At 44.2% G+C, this 20529-nt stretch overlaps 1 protein-coding gene across 1 annotated transcript in view; it reads right to left on the bottom strand.

Moving 5' to 3' along the window:
• Positions 1–1896: 1896 nt before the first annotated feature.
• The window catches only part of RAB11A (RAB11A, member RAS oncogene family), a 19118-nt gene continuing 485 nt past the window's right edge, over positions 1897–20529 (bottom strand). The window contains exons 2-5 of the mRNA XM_085305433.1: positions 12692–12887; positions 11561–11754; positions 10094–10174; positions 1897–3578 (exon numbers count right to left, since the gene is read on the bottom strand). Coding sequence (XP_085161559.1) covers positions 3439–3578; positions 10094–10174; positions 11561–11754; positions 12692–12887 — 611 coding nt within the window. The 3' untranslated portion in view covers positions 1897–3438. The remainder of the gene's footprint in view (positions 3579–10093; positions 10175–11560; positions 11755–12691; positions 12888–20529) is intronic.

The raw sequence follows: 20529 nt of genomic DNA, 5'->3' as shown, positions 1-20529 counted from the left end.
TTCACTGTGCAGAGGTATGCTGCCTTGTACAAAATAAACTGGATTTCTCTCAGTGTGCACTTCCCAGCTGTGCTCATTTGCAGACTAGAGCTAACCAGCGCTCAGGCACCCCCGAGGAGCAACTGGAGGCGAGCGGAAACACCAGGTCTCCGATTTGCGCGCCGCGCCACGGCAGCGCACAGCTCCGCCACGCCRGGTCCCGCTGAGCCCAGCGGCTCGTCTGCCCTTAGGCGGGCAGGATGCGGCCTGGACACGCGCGCCGCGCGCGGCCGCCGGTCCAGCRGGCCTGGCTCCGCCTGAGGAGCCTCGTCAATGAATTACAAGCTCCGATTCGCAGCAGAAACATTCCAGCATTAGTCCAAGGCAATGCAGCGGACAGCTACATTTTGAAGTTTTTTCTATATTTGTGCTTCGTACTTCTAAAAAAAATCTTGTTAAGTAAAGCTTAGCATGTAATCCTCTTATTTGACAAGACGCTCAATAAGCTATTCAAGTCTGGAAATTTACCAAGTTTAAACTGATAAAATAATTCTAGTTTAATAAAAATGTCCTTAAATTAGAACAACTCCATGTCCTTTCTGCTTGAGTCCCAACCTCAACACCCATAAAACACAAAACGCTACTGACGCTACTGCTGCACAGCTCAGTAACGCTGAGGTTTGGACTTTCAMACGTGTAAACGACAGCAAAAGCTTCTGGCAAGTAAAGCCAATTCTGCAGCATAAAAGTTCTGAGAAATTTGGAAAGTTCGTTTCAGCGCTCAGAGCCGTGGCCGGTTATCAGAGCAGAGGCGCCTCAGCGCGTGAGCAGCAGCCGAAGGGGAACGAGCAACGTCCCGCGCCGCCTCCCAGGGCGCGAGGCCGGGCGCCCCCTCGCCCCAGGAGGGACCCCGGCTCGGGGCAGGACACACCGCTGTGCTTACCCAGGAAAAGCCAGTCCAGAAAGAGAAAAACACGAGGCAAAGCCTTTAATAGATGAGAAATTATATCTTTGGACAAAGGCCACGTGATTTTGCTTTTGAAGTCTACAGGTTATGAAGACTCTATAAACTATTGCATAGAAATTAACTCCATGCTGCAGCAGTTCATAAGCACAASATCAGTTTTTGCAAGGCTTTCCTAGCTGAGGAGCGGCTCCTATTGTGATTATTCTAGAGTTCTGGTGGAAATAATTCGCGTTTCCAGTTTGCCCGACCACGTACCCAGAGGCCCCRCGCTTGCGCACCGCGCCGGCCGCGCACGCAGGCGCCGGGTGGGCGGAGGAGAGGCCGCTGCCGCCGCCGCGGCTTCTGCTCCGCCGGGTTTCACTGCTTTCGCATTCACACGGGGGAAGGAWGCAGCTCGCATGAAATCGTATCAAATGCAAAACGGACACTACCTCTGAGTCAGGGYGTCTACGTAAGCGAGTGAGAAGGAGGGGAAGTGAAACTCATTCCTGCGTTTCCAGCTGACACATTTAGAAAGTAGCTGCCCCTGTAATTTGGTTAAATACATTCAAATGCATTTGGTAAATACTCAGACACAGTCGAGTCCGTCTTTTCTAAGTGCTGTGAGAACAGCTCCCGACGTGAGCCAGGTCCAGTTTTATACCTTACCCTACGGCTCTTCTGCAGTCCTAAAAAAATGCTCCGAATTCCTGGTTCGGACAAGAGGTCTTTGAGTCGGCCCCCACCGAACCACCAGGGCAGCCGCCAGCAGCGGGCGACGCGCTTTGGGCAACCTCCGTGCGCAGSAGGCGGCCGCGAGGCTCCCGGGACGCGGCCGGCGCCGCTCTCCAGCGACCCGCCCGCCGCGCAGCGGGTCTTCAGCGCAGAGCGGCGAGGCGCAACCAAAGAGCCGGAAGAGTAACTGCGATCGAGAATCCCGGTTCTGCCAAGAAGCRCACCCAACACCACACTGAGTTGTCCCCTGTAATTCTTTATTAGAATTATGGATGAATATATTTAAATCAATCTAAAAAAATAATAAATCAAGTTACAGTACATGCATAAAAYACAAAGTAATTTACAAACAGATCAAAATAGCATCTTCAGAACTAATAATAGGAGAAATGGAATAAAAAACCCAAATGACCGACTACAGCAATGCCTTCCGTGTGCCTTACACATCATGAGCACCGCAAGACAGAAAGGTTGGGTAAGACATGCAGCGGGTTGTGCCTACCCAAGTACGGGTGTTCCAGGTGGATCATATCAGAGTTGGAGAAACTTTCTCTAAAACCACTTCCCTGCAACTGCACAAATAACCGCAGGCATTTATACAACAAACAATTCTTTTAAATACTGCAGGAACTCGGTGCCTATAGCCCCCAAATCTCCAGTAACCTATTTTGCAATAAAGTACGCTGCAGTACAGGCAGTGGTTCCAGAAGGCAGGGACAGAAGGCACAATTCATGTATCCCTGAACAAGCTAATTAAACAGATGATTTGTACTGAAATACAGACTACAGAACAAATGCATCCAGCAAGGAAACTACTCCAGCTGTTTGTATTAAAGAATAGATACCAAACCACTGCAATCATTTAAAAATACTGGATGAAAAAAACAGAAAATTAAGATTGGCTTGTGGAAGTTACTGACTCATCTACTCAAGCATTTGAAATATTAAAATGATTGACAATAGCCTTCAAGTTTGTGCACTATGAAAGAAAGTTATCCTCAAATCCTGATACTACCAGCACTGTGGAGACCAATTCTTGGGCAACACACAAAAACGCTGCAAGTTCCAGTGTCAGAGCAAYCTCTAACCTCAGCTAAGTAGCTCGTGCTTCTCCGCGTTTCACCTTGCGTGGAGCTCAGCGGCACGCCAAGGCCAGCCTCCCAGCAGCTCTGCCTCGCGACAACCTCATTCACAACAGCTACAAACCACAAAAGCCCGTTTGTAGGTAGCAGGAACCCTGCTGCTTGTTTGCAAGAGGGCTTCCCCTCCCCCCGTAATATTCTGTAAAATCCTCAACTTGACATTCTGAAGATGTAGCCAAAAACATTTAACTTTACATTAAAATTGCACTTCAGAGCAACAGGCATTTCATCAAGCTTTAGATGCAGTATACAACACCGTGAGAYAAAGAAAGATTATCCTGTCCAGAGATATTTTCCTAGTTAATCTGACAGTAATTGTTTTGGGAGGACCAGAATAACATCTTCAAGCGCTTACTGAACGACATCTGCGCTCTGACTAGCGGGCATCATGCTGGAAAGATCAGTTCAGTTCCAAACAGTTTACTGAACCAGAGCCCAGTCGGTGCTGGGAAAATACTGCAGCCACATGGAAGCAACAGATTTATAAACACTGAAATCAAAGTGTTTAAGACATGGAGAAATTCAGAGGGAATAAGCAGTAACTGAACACAAGAAAGTAATCACATGAATTACAAATATATTTAAATCTTGGACCTGGGGAATATACACAGCCTTTTAGGAAAGAATGAACAATTCTTATATATTCTGACAGCACTGCATCTTTGGTTTATTTTCAGTGGTTGGAGGGACATGAATAGGAACCACRTTGTTGCTTGGAGACATATCATTTTCACGTCTGTCGGACATTTGCTTCTGAGAAACAATACGATAGATCTCTGGAAGATGAGAAAGAGCTAGTCATTATGTGTAATATCAGGAAAACAGCATCACAAAGTTAAATCTGGGGGAAGCCAAGCATCATACAAGGCATGTAAGTATTTCCCATAATTTTTAATGAAATTCATAAAGCTATATACAGGTATTGCATAGGAGCTTTCACAAGAAGTTCACCTGTGACACCTTCTGCATTCAGGAAGTAAGCAGAACATAAAGGATTAACTTATTTGCAAACAGACTTAACACTTTTTGCATTAAGAGTTGTTTTAGATCACCACCAAAAGTTAAACAGCGGGACCAAAAGGAGGAGAAGGGGCCCCCAAAGCAGAACATTTAGAAGTCATTGTGCAAATTAACTTCAAAACTACAGAGAAGAAATACAGACTCTAGACAAAAAAATTGCAGCATGAATCAGAGAGTACAGGTTGAAGGCCRGTGCCTTCCCTGGCATGCAGCCAAGGAGAGAACGCTGAAAAGCCTTCGCTCAGTTTCTGCACAGTTTTGCTCAGTGTAGCTACAAAAGCACTGATTTCAGCTGCATAAGAGAGGTACCAACACGTWGCACTTCACTCCAGAAAGCAAATGAAGGATACTAAAAACAGAAGAGAACACAGGGATCTTAATGGCTTTAAATGTGAATCTATACAAGCAAGTTGAAAAAACAAGCTTGCTAAACCTCAATTTAACAAAAAGTTTGAAAGTGTTTCAGTTTCAGTGAAAAGCCCATCCCGAAATGACAAGCTCACACCCTCCACTTTACCCAGCAGAAGAGCATGCTGGCCCCAAACACAACRCTACAGCCAGGCAACAGGCTGCCCAGAGCGGATCAAGCCTGTGCCCACACCCAATTTGCATGCTCCAGCTCACTGCACTGCCTGAGATAAGCTCAGGCTGCGCAAGAACAGCCAGTCTGTGCTTCATTCCTCCGGCAGAGCGAAATGGGGAACAAAACAGCTCGGCAAATAACTCTGGTGGAACAAAGCAAAGGTCTAAGTCCTTCTGTGGCCCGAAGTAGTCTCTTATCAGCTGACGTGACTGCAAACCAAGATACGTCTTTTCCAGCAGAAGTTTGTCCTTCGTGAGCTGCCTTGGTTCAGAATTTCAGCTGCTTGGTGCACACCCTGACATCACCGCAGCACTAGGAAATTAAGCAACYTCAGGCAGATAAGTCACACTTGCTGCCAAGGGCTGCTCGCCCAGCTAAGCCTCTGCCCTTGCAGCAATATAAGCAGCGATGGCACTGAGGAGCTAAAAAGCCTTCCTGGCAGACGTGATTCTGTATAGTTTTTAACAAGCCCGTACGGAGCTAAGCCACCAACATGAACAGAGGCAAAACAGGCCGAGCGAGCTGCACGCTTCCCTGGGACCGCCGGCCGAACACAAACCCTGCCGTGCAGCGTGCTGTGTTCACGGACAGAAAAGGCCCAGCTTTGCAAGCGGCACTTTGATTCAACCTCATTGGGACCCCAAACTGACAGCTCAGACTCACACAGGAATAAACTGTTCAGAAAGTAGCATCCAGGTACAGAACAAGCTGCTGATACAACCAAGAGCTGCACGCACAGAAGGATTTTCTGACTGCACCCTCGCTGAAGTTCACTGCTCCTCCCAACAGTCTTGCACATAAGCAACTTCACAGGTTAAGTGAATCACAAGAAATGAGTCTTTACAGCAATCCGCAGTCTTCCTCTTAGGCAGTATGTGAGGGTTTTGGTTTTGTTTTGTTTAAGATACAAATCAGCTTTGCCCTGTGGCAGGCCACTCAGCAATGTTCAGAAGCAGCATGTGTGTGAAGGTAGGAGGAGGACAGCGCACAGGCGGGAGAAGTCTGCTCTGCATTCTTCAGGACAAGTTTTACTGTTGCTCTCCACACCCTGAGCGCAGGGTGTTTATGTCCCAGTGCAGAATGTGACTCTTTCCTACTTCACAAGAGCAGGCTTGTGCTGCCTTTGTTACTGGAAACGCTAGGAGCTCTTCAGCAGCAATTTTAGTCATCTGAAGAACTTCCTAAGCAAGTCCATACTAGTCACTAACACGAAATGTCACACACGTCCACCCCTGTCAGCAATGGCTTGCAACCACAGTGCCCTCTGTGTAACATCGTYGTCTTAGAGCAAAGACCTCCAGAGCTGCGTACCAAAGGCTAAACCTTAACAGTATCGATGTACCTGTTGACAAAGGGTTCTTTCCCTTTTGACTGCGGGAAGATACTCTGGTGCACCTCAGATGCTCACTGCCATGACCTTCTCAGTGGTCCTGCAAGAACATTTAGCAGCGGAGCTGCTCAAGCAACTTGAAGGGACCCCAAGTTTGGCGCTTACTGTCCCTTCTCCCTCCTTTGCAGCAGGGCAAACATTTGTGCAGCCAGCCCGCTGCACAGCGAGGAAGCCGGTGGGAACAGCTTAAACCTGCTCTCTCACTGGGACAAAACACACAGAGGCAAAGCCTACACTGAAACTGGTCAGCACCCAGGAATGCCATGCTAATGAAGACATGCACTTTTTAAATGAAGACACTACACTTTATTCTCTGCTCAGAAACCGAGTAAGACCTTATTAAGAGCACATTCAGCAGAATGCATCACTGCATAATTGCTAACTCTGAGACAGACGTTGCACTGTGAGAGGGCTAGAAAAACAACACTGCTGTCTGAGCAGCTTGCCCAGTCCTTGTCTGCTCAGTCAGTGCTCCTGTTTAATTCATTTTCAGGTGCACAGAGCTCACAAGAGAGGAAATCCTTAGATTTCTTGAAATAAACGCTGTGATGTTTTTTCCTTGGAGCTGGAATTCCTCAGAGACAAAACCACAGCAGAATGCAGCAAGGAAAGAGAGCAAGAGGGGAGCGCAGGCAGTCTCCAGTTTACTTTAAGGATGTGTTATCCCGCTATGAACGCTCAGAGCGGACGCGGTTGTTATACTAGCCCCTCCTATTTTATCAGGAGCTGCCAAAGGAGTTTCATGCACACAAGAATCAGCCCTTGAAGTCTAGACATCTTGCAGTGTAGAAATTTGGATAYGGACCACTACTCCAAGCCACAGAAGGAAAAGGTGCCCAAAACCTCAACCAGTATCCACACTGCAGAACAGGAAGCCCACTACATTTAAGATCTCTCCCACTACAAAGCTACTAAAACACATGGAGAGAAAGGAAAAGCTTTTTCCTTCAGCCCACACCTGCAACAACAGCAGATCACATCCTCACCTAGGCTGCACTAGCTACAATGCAGTCACGCTTCCCATYCCCAAAGTTATCTATTCAAAATGCCTTAAATGGAGACTAATTAGGTCCCAATAAACTTGACTTGGACCTTGCTATGCTGCCGAGGGAGAGTTCTCCCAACACAGTCACAACCAGACTAGCTGAAGAAAGTTTTGCTGCAGAACATAGTCATGACACCCGGTTMAGGGAAGATCTAAGCAACTGTGTGACAGGCATCAGAGCCACCTGGGACCTCTGTGCAGTGCAGTGCAGTTCCCAGCACTGCAAATACTCACAGCGCTAGGGCAGCAGCAGGCCTTGCGCTGCTTTTGTCAGCCACCTCTGCTCGCACCTTGTGGCTTTACCAACTTGCTTCTTCAAAGGACAGCAAGTATTCCCCTCTCTAGCGCCTGGGTGAGAGGCAACCTTGCCAGGGACATACAGACTATCCATGATTCTGCAGAGTCATCCTGAAAACCACATTCCTAAGATGACTGCTCACCTCCCTCTCCTTCAAAGAGAATCATTAACAGAAAGAGCCAGTTACGAAGTGTTATCAAGTAGTTTATTGGCAGAACGCTCATCCTTTGCATGCCAGAGATGGAGGCAACCTGCTGCTAATGCATTATTTACTTCATCTTTATCTCCTTGAAACAGGAGCTTATGTCTGGAGCAAGCCACACGCTCACTAATCAGCAGAAGTGTTTCTTCCAACACAGTCAACCCCCTCCTGAACAAGGATTCTGTCTGCACGCCCGAGAGCTCTCTRACCAAAACACTGTCACAACAACATGCACAGAACATTGACATTTGCAGAAAAGCAACAGCCGCAACAGCCCCAACAGCCTGTCAGCATCCGAGGGCAAGTTCCGGTCATTTGTTCTCCCATTGCAGCCTGCAYACCCTTACAGGAAAATTAAACCAGAAAATCAGACTTCCACTAATTAGAATCCACTGTAACCTCTGGAATAAAAGGAGCTGTCGGAAGCATGTGCAGAGAGATAAAGAAGCAGCCTCGCCTGTGCCCGAGAGGTAAACTGCTTCCCCATGGCAACAGCATGGACGCGAGCGTCGCACAGCTCTGCGGAAGTAAAGCAGCAGCCCAGGGCACGCAGCAAACTTTCCACCTCTTTAGCCATCACTGCCACAGAACAGGATGCTACMGCAGAAGACTGCAGGCAATTAGGTGACTATTTTATACTGGGTATGACACAGCCTGACAGCCAGCTTGGGGGGAATAAACAATTTGTGATATATTTCAGACTGGTTTTATTTGTGCTGGTGCTGAACAAGCATGAAAGTTAAATACTGTCTTTATCCAAGAGTCCTGATCYCTCTCAAAAGTGAAAGCACCCAGTAGAGCTGAAGAGTAGTTCTRTATTACACATTTATATTAAAGCTGAAGAGTAGTTCTATATTACACTCAATACATTTGGTGAAAACCTGACTTCAAACTTCAGTGACTCCTCCTGAGGGGAAAGGAGCTACCAAAGGACACATGTATACAGGCAGTTATGACCAAGCAATAGGAAAGGTCCAAAACATCCAAGCCTAAATCCACGGGCACGTTTGATACGACTGCCTTTAGGTGGGGGAAGGAAACAGGAAGTCCAGCAAGCACCTCAGATACCATCGCATTCAGCCTCTCCTTAGCCATCCGCCCTCTGACGCATCAGAACTCACACCAGGGAGTAATGGATCTGCTGGTTACACGAGGGAGTAATGGATCTGCTTACGTAACTTTTCTCCTTTTTTGGAGCTTGTGCAACCCTGAACTTACAACTGACTGACTACTTCCAGTAAACTGAAGTTAAAAGGTAGCCACACTGGTTGGTCAAAGAGGAAACAAACTCAAGTTCCAGGTCCAGCATTGGGTAAAAGCAGCAAGATGACTAACATCGCTATGCCACTGTTTACTCATCTAACTCTTCTGCTATTGTACAGCCACTGCCTAGGACCCCAATRTAAAAAGTGTGCCAAAACCTACCTCTTACAATTAAAGAGAAGAGGAGAATTAGATGGATATAGGCAGAAGGCACATATTAGACACATTACTGATCTGATTATGCTGTGACCTGAATGCTTCAACAACCTATGAACTCACTCTCACCCCTTCTCTCCACAGCTAGGGTATTCGTAAAAACTCATTTAAAAAAAATTCATGAAAATGCCATGGAATTTATAATAATTTTATAACATTAAATAACTTCCTAGCTTCCACCTCACCTGCATGTTCCAATATGAAACATTCCCAAGTCTTTTATGGTGTGTTTTTTAAAGACCATCTGAACGAGCTGGCAAAGAGAAGAAAATTGAGATCTCACAAAAGCGAGATCTGATTAATAGAGACATGTAGTTTATAAGTGTTGTTGCTGGCTCATGCCAAGAACATCACACATGCTGGCAAATGCTATGTTGGGAAGGAGGGAGTCTAAATTTGTACCTGGGAAACATGTTGGAAGAACTCAGAAAAAAAGCAACTCCCTGATGCACCTAAAACAAAGAGGCATCACAACAACAACAACAACAACAACAACAAAGAGCGTCCAGGTGTTTTGAAGAGCCAGTCTAGAGCTTTTGAGATGCATTTGTGACAGCTGGAACTCACTAAGCCTCAAACGTTGCATATGCCACTCTTGTCCTGCTATGTCCAGGCCATAGCTGCTTGGGCAGGCCATAGTTTAGGCCCTTATACAGCTGCAGTCGAATGCCTCAGACTTTTGCTCATCCAACAGAATTTAAACAAGGAGCATTTTATCCACAGAGCACAAAAACTGCATAACTCGCTGCCATCACATGCTATAAAGGACAAAGTCCAGGCAGAACTATTAAAAGGCAATGACAGCAACTACCCTGCAGCTCAGGAGATCCTAAGTCTCAGACTGCCAAGCAGTGCTCAACTGAAGGATCTCTACCCTTTTATCCCCTTTCCCTTAGCAATTGCTACAGTCACCAGTAAAAGACAAACAAGCTGGACTGACTTCCCCTCTGATAAACAGCTATTTTAACTTGTGACTTGCATGAAGCAAGTCTCTCCCACATACACTCCCCACCCCATAAACAGATGGGAAACTGCAGCATTTAAACGAGGCTGACTGGAAAGCTGGGGCAGAGCAAAGTGAACAGGGGCTCCCGAGTCCAAGGCTGGCCTATCAATTGGAATACTTCAAAACCAGGCTCTGAATCTTACATACGTGAAGAATGATTAAATGGAAAAGTTTTAAACACTTTACAGACAAAGAAATGCCCATCTGCATCTTATCTGAGCAGCATTCTAGCCTCCCCCCTCCAAAAAGAAAGCACTAGATGACTCACCTGTCAGAATAGTCTGGAACGCAGCTTCCACATTTGTAGAGTCTAAAGCAGATGTTTCGATAAACGACAGACCGTTCTTCTCTGTGTAGACAGAAATACTATAAATTAGAGGGGAGTGCCACACATCTATCCCCCCGTCTGGAAGAAGTTCTGTATCAAACTGTGTGTTCTTCCTGGTAAGAAGCATGGGTACCAAGAAAAAGCATTAGAAGTTTTAGGGTTTCCCCTTACGTGATCTGAAAGCAATGCCACCCAAGGGAACAGCAGAATTTACGCTCACCTGAGGCACAGGGATCAGTTCAGTGCTATGTTACTTTGATGCACATCTTCATGCATCACTGAAATGGAGAATTTACAGCACTTTCAGGAAATATGAGAGGAAGCTTCCCAGATGGAGAATTTCTAGCACTTTCAGGAAATGTGTGAGGAAGCTTCCCAGATTATCTTTAACCTCATCAAGATTCACCACCTCCCACCTACTTAAATAAAGTCCTGCGTCACAGCAAATGTCTTGAACTACTCTCTTTTGTACAGCTTCAGCACAGGAGGCTCAGTAAGCAGGAAACTGTGGTGTCTGAGTTGCATGAAAGTTCCAGGCTCCTCCCCAGATTGGTTGTCCCTGGCCTTTAACCCCATGCGGCAAGACGCTCGGGATCCTTGAGCTTAGGTGACGTAAGGAYGCACGCTGCAGTGAGGAAACATCCATCTCAGTCCCATAAGAGGGCTAAGAAACAGAAGGGCAACAAGATTCGGATTTCGCTTCTAAGAGCTCTGAAGAGTWGTGTTTCTCAGCCTTTCAGCTTCACCACTAGTTAATCAAAAGCACAATGTGAAAAGGTACTTTTACCAGCACATCATGGCAGCTTACTTGAGAGTTAGCCATATACAGGGGAATGACAGTCCTACATCTGCAGGCAGACAGCCTCATTGGCCATAAAAGCTGTACAAGCAGCTACAGATATCTTCAATGCAAGAAACTCGGCTATACTCTAGGATGAAAGAAATTTGCCCTGAAACRAGCTAGGATTTATCAAAACAGTAACTTAAATTATTTTCACAAGGTTAGCTCTTAATCATGACAGGTAGAGACAGAATGCTAGTCTAATTAAAAAGTCACTTAACATCATATGCTCAGGGCTTGAGATCAGCTGATACGAAGAAACATACAGATGGTGCAGGAGACTCAAACCTAAAGCCATAGCCGCAGTTTCTCTGAGAAAAGCGGTCCATAGGCATGAGCCTAAAGCTCAAGTTTAAAATCAGCTTGAAATTGCATCAGCATTTTTGTTTTACCAGGCTTCCTTTTTGACTGAATAAAAGCAAGACAAACATTAGTATGTATCACTGAAGAACATTAACAGCAGCACTCTATCCCTCCTTCAGGAGGGCACATGCATCTCAGACGGACACTGCACCAGATATGTAGATCCCCAGACAGCATTAAGAAATTACTTTGAGTTCACCAACCTGCAAAAGCTCTGGCCTCATCTGTAGGGACTGCTCTCAGGTGGCGCAAGTCACTCTTGTTTCCCACTAGCATGATTACAATATTGCTGTCAGCATGGTCTCTCAGCTCTTTCAACCATCGCTCTACATTCTCATAAGTAAGGTGCTTAGCAATGTCATAAACCAGCAATGCCCCTACAGCACCACGATAATACCTGTGAGTAAAAAGATGTGTTAGAAAATCATCAAGAAGCATCACAATTAAAACTGACTTACTGTGCAACAACGGGAAATAGCTGCAACTAAGATACCAGCTTAAAAAGCATCCAAAGGTAGACTGTGTGGGACAGAAGCAGTTGAAGTACAGCATCGAGACTAGGTTATGTCATAGGACCACCAGAGCAGCTGGCACAGTTCAGGGTTTGGTGGGTAACTCGAATCCCATGCCTGGGGCAACACTGCTAAGTTATCCTGAGCCCCAGTAGGATCTGTGGGGAGCTACTGTCACCTTCAACCTCTGATCCAGCTCCTGAAAATTCTCCCCTCCCACTCCTGCGGGTACCAGTAAGGGCACAGTCCACCGTGATACAGAAACTTTAAAGTGATTCATAGGATCAGAAGAACGTCAATCTGATCTATTTTCTTTATGCAAGGCTACAGCTAGTCYTCTTTCAGAACCAGAGAAGCACAGTTATGTATTCAAGAAACAGGCTGCATTCTCCCACACTTGATCACCTCCAGCTTTTGCCATGCTGCTTTTTCAATTAAATAAGCATGCAAAGTGAGCAGTCTTTCCTTACTGCTACATTAGTTTCTGGTTTTCAGTTACCACTGACAAAACCTCAATGAATACAAATATCACTTCATCAATTACTTGCATTTAAAGGAGTCTCTCAAAGGTGTTCTCGCACCCTGGGCCAGAAATACCTCCAGCTACATATTGTGAGAGCACTGAAAAGTAAAKCAGTTTGTGCAGGCCTACACTATGTCAACCTTCTAGACAGAAGGCTAAAATTCAGGCTTCTTCCCCCCATAAGTTGTAGATATTACATGATAAAAAATAAACATCCCAAATATTTTGAGGAAGCAGAGAGGCCCATAAATTACATCCCTCCACAAAAGCTTCTCTCAGCAATACAGGCCATCACTTACGCTGATGTTATAGCTCGGTATCGTTCCTGCCCTGCTGTGTCCCATATCTGAGCCTTTATTGTCTTCCCATCAACTTGAATGCTCCTTGTTGCAAACTCCACTCCAATGGTGCTTTTGCTTTCCAAGTTAAACTCATTGCGAGTGAATCGAGACAGAAGATTACTCTTGCCTACTCCAGAGTCTCCAATAAGTACAACTACAGGACAAAAAAATTACATTAGAATCAGATGCAGGTCATACATTGATGACATACATATCATAAGTAATAAACATATTCATTTTCCAGAATGAAACATGAAAAAATATAGCAAAATTTACCCCCTTGTCATGGGTCTACTGTCCAAGATTCTACTAGAGTATCAGAGTATCACATGCACCAGAATTTTGAATGCTCTAGACTTGACTCTTAGTCATATCTCAGTCTCCTTTGCCCAAAGCTGAAGGACATTYTTCCCCTAGAAAGAATATACATGGCTCACTGCAAAAGTCAGCACTTCATGAGACACAGTTTGGATTTCACATTCTTGTGATAATGCTAAACTAAAAATCTGCTGAAGCTCGTATCAGTTATCWATTTTGCTGAAGCAGAAGTCCAAAACGCAGAGCAAGATAGCAGGCTCTGCTCCCATTTTACACTCCTTGTGTCTTTGTAGAAGAGGTCCCACAACAGCACAGGAAAACTCACGACTGCAGAGAAATAACAGCCAAGAGTATCGTCACCCTGACTGAGTCTAGCAGGTAACTCAGCCACAGCACACTGCATTTCAAATGTCCTCTATTAACGCTGTGACTTCTGGCTGCTTTAGGCCAGAGCCTGGAAGTGCTTTAAAACRAGGCTGGGGCTCTCATTTACGGCTCCAAACGAGAGCCGTTCACTCTGGCTCAGCTTGACTCATCACAAGATCAGTGCCAAGTGACTAACTTGGAAGGACTCAGCTATACTTGACAAGAGATTGACAGATGGTTTAAAGTCCAAAGGGAAAAAAAAAAAAGTCATGATTCATCTTAACATCCTGTAATGCTGAGCTAGAAGGTAAAAGTTTAACCTAAAACTCACAACCAAGACACCAGAAGTTAAGCCACTAAATGAGACATATTGAGGCCGAAGCCACACGATCAGCAGCCTCTCAGGGTGCTCTTACACCCAGGGAAAGATTAAGGGCCTGAACTGATAACAGGAGAAGAAAATGGAGAAGAAAGAGGATGAATAATATCCTAGAGAAGAAAGGCAATAACCTTCGTTAAGGTGCCTGTGAATCAAGGCCAGTCCAAGGAAAAGAGTCCACATTTGAGTTACAAAAACGTAGCAGGAGTGCTTGTTTCAAAAAGAAAAAAGAAACAGTCACAGACATCGCTTTAAGATGCTGTGGCACAACATTAAGAAAGCTGCATGGTACAACAGATAAATGAGYGCAATGAGCAAATTTCAGTCACAGGAGAACCCCCACCAAGTCCCAGACTAGCAGAGCAAAAACTCCCATCTGCTGCAGCATCATACTGCAGCCTTCTGGACACCATCCTCTATTTAAATAATGCAAAGCAACCCTGGCAAATGGGATTTTCTTGACTGTAAGACCAGAGAAGCACCTATGAAGCTCCACCCACAATATGAAAACTGAAGCAAATGCTAGCTTCAAATTGGTCTTATACTTCATCAAAACAAACACCTTTCCAGCTTCCTCTGCCAGCTGACTCAGCAAGCAGCCAGCCGAGCTGCAGAAGTTGCACAAAGCACCCGGTGGCTCTGCTAACCACCCCTCCTTATGCAGATGACAAGTACGGGTGGGTGGCACGCAGCTATACCACACTCAAATAGCCTTCTGCCTTCCTGCGCAACAGGGCAGCGCTGTTCAGTGCCAGCTGCCCTGAGACAGCTTTGCTGGCACAGACGATGCCAAACTAATAAACTCAGCGCTGAGGACAGGGCACCTAATTGCATCATCATCACTGGCAAGGTGCCATGGGTTTCCTCTTTCATTGGCAGAGGAGTAAGATCCTCAGGACTATTTTGGCAGGTTTCGGCTGCAGCTTTAGATGACATCACGTTTGTATCAGCTCAGGCTGCACGTGACCAGGAAGCTCCTGGTACGGAAAACTTGTCAAGTCCCTCAGCACCGAGYTACCTCACACCCCCCCAGTCACCAAGCACGAGCCGTGCTAGAGGCCGAGAACTTCTCTGAACAAGGAAAACAAGTCACAGAAATCATTTCCTTTATTCGACACATTACATCATATGTCTATTAAGCAGCAATATCAACTAGTTTAGCGATGTCCCATCACAAATGCGTCTGTTGTTCAGTGCATATTTAAAAGCACTTTTCAGTCTCTGAAAAGGAGACTGGTTATTTTAATTCCTCTGTCAGATTTTTCTCACCTTGTCCAAATCCCATGTTGCTTGTGTTCGGAATGGTATCCAGCACCAGATTAATCTATGTCCCAGATAAGGGGAGGAAATATTAGGCTTTCCTCCTTGAAGCCTGCTATTTCCTCCACTTAACTGGGGCACGGCAGCTCTCCTTGAACGCAGGCACACAAATGGCTTGCAAAAGTCAGCAGAAACCGAAGACTCCTCACATTCTCCCCATTTCTGCTAGAGCAAACATCCCTCTGAAAATACTTTTGAACTGAAACAGCTTTAACAGTCATTCATAGATTATATTAGTTTTAATTTTGCTTTCCTTCTAAAAYCATCTCAGTTTAATATTTTGTATTATATAGTACTTCCACGTATTATATTCTTAGCCTAGAAACACGAGGAAGGACYCTGGATTGCTGAGTCCCATTGTGACTGTCCCAGGCAACCAGTTTCTGGGAGGGAAAAGATGGTATCTAGCTCCACATTAAGACTAATTGTTCCTGCACACACAGGGCTATYGAGCTCCTCTTCCAGAAATTCACTCTTAGTGCTTCCTTCCAATCTTCAGGAGAAATTAGTGGTCAGCCAGTAATAGTGTTCATGTGCCAGCACTGTCCATTAGCTTATTAGTTTCTTCTCCCAGTGGTGTTTACACTGGGTTACCTACAGAMAGCAACCACATCTTCTCTCAGTCTTGTCCTACTATCTAAATCAGCCAACCTCCCAAATGTTTCATTGTAAAAGGTCTTTCCAGTTACCCAAACATCTTCCCTACTAGTAYTTCAGTTCAGTTCTCTTCCACACAGTGAGCACTGCATCCATTATTCCAGGTGAAATCTCACTGGTGATGTATACAGATTTTAATATTTCCAACTCCACTAGGAATACCTTGAAGCTACAGTTATTTCTTTCCTGATCACGTCGTCCTGGTGGCTTAGTCAGTCTGTGATCAGTTGCCTTCAGTTAGCAAGTTTTTAGTTTACCAAATTCCTGTGCRTCCCCAAGCATAAGACCTCACATACCGAATCTCACTCCCCATGCAGGACTGCAGTCATCCTCACCACTCAGTCCTCCTAGTTCCAGGTTCTGATCCTCTTCTACATTGACAATACCATCAAACTTTGTGCCTTCAGCAAATTTCATTACCACATCAGTACTAGAAGGATTAAAGTTTAGAGGAAACTTTGAGCAAGTTTAGACTCAAGACCAGTCCTTAAAAAACACCMTGAATAATCTTCTTCACATGAGCACTTCCCTTAGGCCAGCAGCACCTTGTTTAAAGCTTTTTGTAATCAGGTGAGATTTATATTAGGACATCCTGCAAATAAATTGAGAATATCCAAACTTGTCAGAATGCTTTTTCCCCTCCATCCTGCCCCAGTTGACTTAAGTAGGCCATCCTTACTGGTTTAGTGATGTGCCAGTTCAATATTTGTCACAATCTCCTTTAAATCAAAGTATTTAGCCTTTATCACTGCAAAGGTTAATTCAAGACGACAAGTATTTGGTGGCAAAGGGAATATGAAGTCTATGTTGCTGYAGGAATTTCAGTAATTCTAGTTTTAGTTCTGTAAAAGACCAAAACCAGAATTCAAATTTTTAAGTTACATGAAAAGCCATTCAAAGATCTATGCCAAAAAAAGAGTTATTAACTTTGTCACCAACATTCCAGCTCGCTTAATTTTTATTTCAGTTAAACCTTTAACTTGATTAACATTATTTTCTGAAAATTCCAACTTGCTCATGAWATGTTATTCACAGCTTAATCAGACTCAAAACAGAAGTCTGATGCTACCAACTTCTATCATCTACYGTAACAGCTATTACACAAGTGAGATATTACACCATCTAAATCAAGTACACCAGCATCAGGGGACTACAAGGTCTGAAAACTTGGTTTTTTGCATTGAACTGTGCTACTAAGAGGCACATGAGTAACGAGCCTATACACATCTTCACGACCCTCACAAGAACCTGTTAAACACCTCTTCCTGCCTACTTCAACCAGAGTTTAAAAGAAACATGAATAAGGTGACCTGATTCTACAGTTTCTAGGCAGCTGAAAACCTAACATGAACATGTCTCGTATCAATCTCCCTCTTCACCTAAGCCTTCTGTTTTAATCGTCTATCACCCGTCTCAAAGAGAACTGGGGTCTCAAAGGCACTTTAGCACAGGGGTCGTTAATTATCTTTATATACCACACATAACAGAGCTGAGTCTCCAGGTGCTACTGTAGTAAAACAGATAAGCAAGTTTATCATAGCACAAAGGTACCTTCACATCTAACAAAGTGAAAGGCAGAGGGCTGCTACCATTTTAAAAAGCAGTGGCTCTCATGTGACCACTTTTCCTTATAAATTTCTATAAGGAAARTAGACAAAAACAATGTGTCCTTTAAACCCCAAACCAACAGGTCTGTTCAGTTTCGCAGCATTTCTTTAATACCAGAAAAGCTGGATGAACATGCAAGATGTAAAGTAGGAGACAAGAATCTAAAACTGAAGGGTTTTTTCTAACAAACAACTGAATGGCRCTGCAGGTCAGGTCCACATTCAGGGACAACAGGTTTGGCCCCAAACCCAGAGTTCCAGACGGCCAGGGTGCCGGCCTGACCTCCTCAAGCTTCGCTCAGGAAGAACACAGAAGAATTCTTCTGCAAGTGAGGGTTACATAGCTACAAAACAATCTACTTTTTGTTATTAAACCAAAGAGTAAAAATATCCTGTATTTAAGTCAGGCTTGATTTATTCATTCAGTAATAAAGTAATATCCTTATGTCACCATTATTTTTTCCTTCCATTAAACAAGAATTCTACAAACTGGACATCTTGATCTTGAATTTCCTAAAGTACAATGCTGGAAACAGTATGCAGTACTCTCTTTATCAGAGCCAAAAAGCATGAAAGAATACAAAGAGGCATGTAGATGGACAGTAAGAATTTACCAAAATGTGTCTTTTTAACATATGCTAAAGCCTCAGCCTAGCTTGAAATGTTGCAACAGTCAGGAGAGCATTTTGTAACAGGTGCTGTGATTTAATTGTAGGTCAGCATAGGTGGGCTCAGATTACACCCACCAGCACAGTCAGACAGATTTTAAACACACAGCCACTGTCAGTGGCTGACAAAGCAAAACCAAAGGTCTCACAAACAGACTAGTGGCAGTTTAATTCAAGAGCAGTAAGAGACAGCTGGACTACAGAATATTACTCCATTATTTTAAAGAAAGTCAGACCATGAACTCAACCTCAAATTACCCAAAAGAGCAGTCCTCCTGGATTAAGTGTTCTTTTAGACCAACACCCCGTCTGATAGCAGCCAGGAGTAGATGCCTGAGAAACTTTATGAATAAGAGAACAAACAAACTAATCTTTGTCCTATCAGGCGCTCACATCTTCAAACAAGCAGTACCTTCAGACTTTCCATTCTAACCATCACAATAAAAAAAGCTCCAGATATTTTTCTTCCTCTGGGAATCTGAAGTCTTTCAAACCCATTTATAACCATTGCTTATGGCAATGTACTGCTCCAAGTCTCACTGCCTTCCGTGAGACTTTTTAGACTTTAAGCCTGTTGCTGGATAAAAGCAGTGTTAAGATTATCCAAAGAAATTATGAGAAACAGAAGGTAATCATTCCCTATTTGTCTATATCACTCATTTTAATTATGATAAAGTTGTATTTCACAATAAGAGACATGAATCCTTTGGGTCTCAATCATTTTGATGCCCTTCTCCACCTTTTCATTTCTATAATATCCCCTTCAAAATAGGTGCGACAGACATTTCTCTCCAATCCTGAAGAAGCTCATCCCTCAGATTCATACACTGGCATAATATTCCCCTCAAGTTCTCAGTTCCTCTTTCAGTATTTTTTTTTAACCTATCACTAGCCTTTTTGACTAGTGCCTAGTAATGAGACATTAGGTTCGGAGAACTGCTCACAATAATTGCAAGATCTCTCCAGAAAGGAAAGCTTATTTAGAACCACCACCAAATTTATATATTTACAACTGTTCTCCCAATTTGTATTACTCTGCATTTGTTGTCATGTTATTTCAGCTACTATATTAATCCCAGTTATGGGACGTTGCATGAGCTTCCTGCAGTCTCCTTTGCCTTTGATAAATCTGAATCAGCACTTCACATCACCATTTTCAGAGCATCACCTACACTCACACCGCTATCTATAAACCACCCAAAATGCGAGAAGCTTTAGGATGGGACAATCAACTCAAGTAGCTTCGAGATTTTTATACAACTGGATCCCGGCTTTACAAAATGTTTCTGAATTATACAAGAAGTGCTAATAAAAGAGAGCAAATCTCCCTCCAAGCTGTCTCACTTATGTTCTCACACCTTCATAGCTCCAACATTAATCAAAAGCATATCACTGACAGAGCTTACAAATAACGTGATGGTTTTGATAATTTGTGCATACATGTACCTAAAATAAGACTGTTCAATGCAATTAAATTAGTGGCCAGAAAAGCCTTTGCCTATACTGCAAATGGAGAAAGGAGGCACTTTTTGGAACTGACTCAATTTTAATTGCAGTACAGATGACTGATTTATACTTAGGAATAATGTCATTTCCCACATGGAAATTGGAAAAGAGATAACAAAGAAAAAATTAAATTCTTCGAAGTTTACAGGAAATTAAGAGTACAGAAAATAACACTGCCTTTTTCACTTATGAGACCTAGTTACACACTGCTAAGAATAGCATCTCTCACCATCAGAGTGTACTGAGCAGTATCACAAATCCTAAACTCAGAGTCCCAGTACAGTATTAGAGTAAACAGCTATTTAAGAATATTTTAAGTATCTTATATTTTTTTAATCCTAGCATAAAAACAAGCAACTCTGAACCATCAACATTTCAGTGTACATTTCACAGCATGCTTTATGAACCTTTGCAACACCCCAGCATTTTCGTCTGCAGGGAGTGAAAACGGAGCATTTACTACAACCTAAAACATCCTTAACCTAACTCACTGCTGTACAGAGAGCTGAAGGTGCACCAGTCCTGGAAAATAAGATTTTCCTGCTCTACTCTGCTGGGTGCCATACGAGGCACCAGGATGGGAGCAAGATCGCTAGTTGTGAAACAGGAGTTATGTCAACCACTAAGGACAGATTAAAAACATAGGAATCAAATAACGCTACTTCATTAGATTACCTACATTTTCTACCAAAATTAAGCATAATTTATTTTCTTCACAGTCCGATCTGAAAGCTGTAAACGGAAGTAACTTGTCAGCCCGCAGCATCCTCGCTCGGGATCTTCGCTCCCAARGGCTGGCTGCCACCTCTGCCCACGAGCAGAGCAGAAGCCTCGGGCAAGACCGAGGCACCACGCCAGGCCGCCGAGACGGAAGCCCGCCCCAAACCGCCGTTACCTGCGGGGAGAACCGCGAAGGCGGCAGGCAGCGCCCCGGAGCGCGCAGCGCCTCCCAGCGCACCCGGAGCCATTAAGCTC

This window comes from Rhea americana, unplaced genomic scaffold (genome assembly GCF_003343005.1).
Source record: "Rhea americana isolate MKP2758 unplaced genomic scaffold, rheAme1 scaffold_22, whole genome shotgun sequence".
Taxonomy (NCBI): domain Eukaryota; kingdom Metazoa; phylum Chordata; class Aves; order Rheiformes; family Rheidae; genus Rhea; species Rhea americana.
This window is presented reverse-complemented; position numbering and strand designations above follow the sequence as displayed.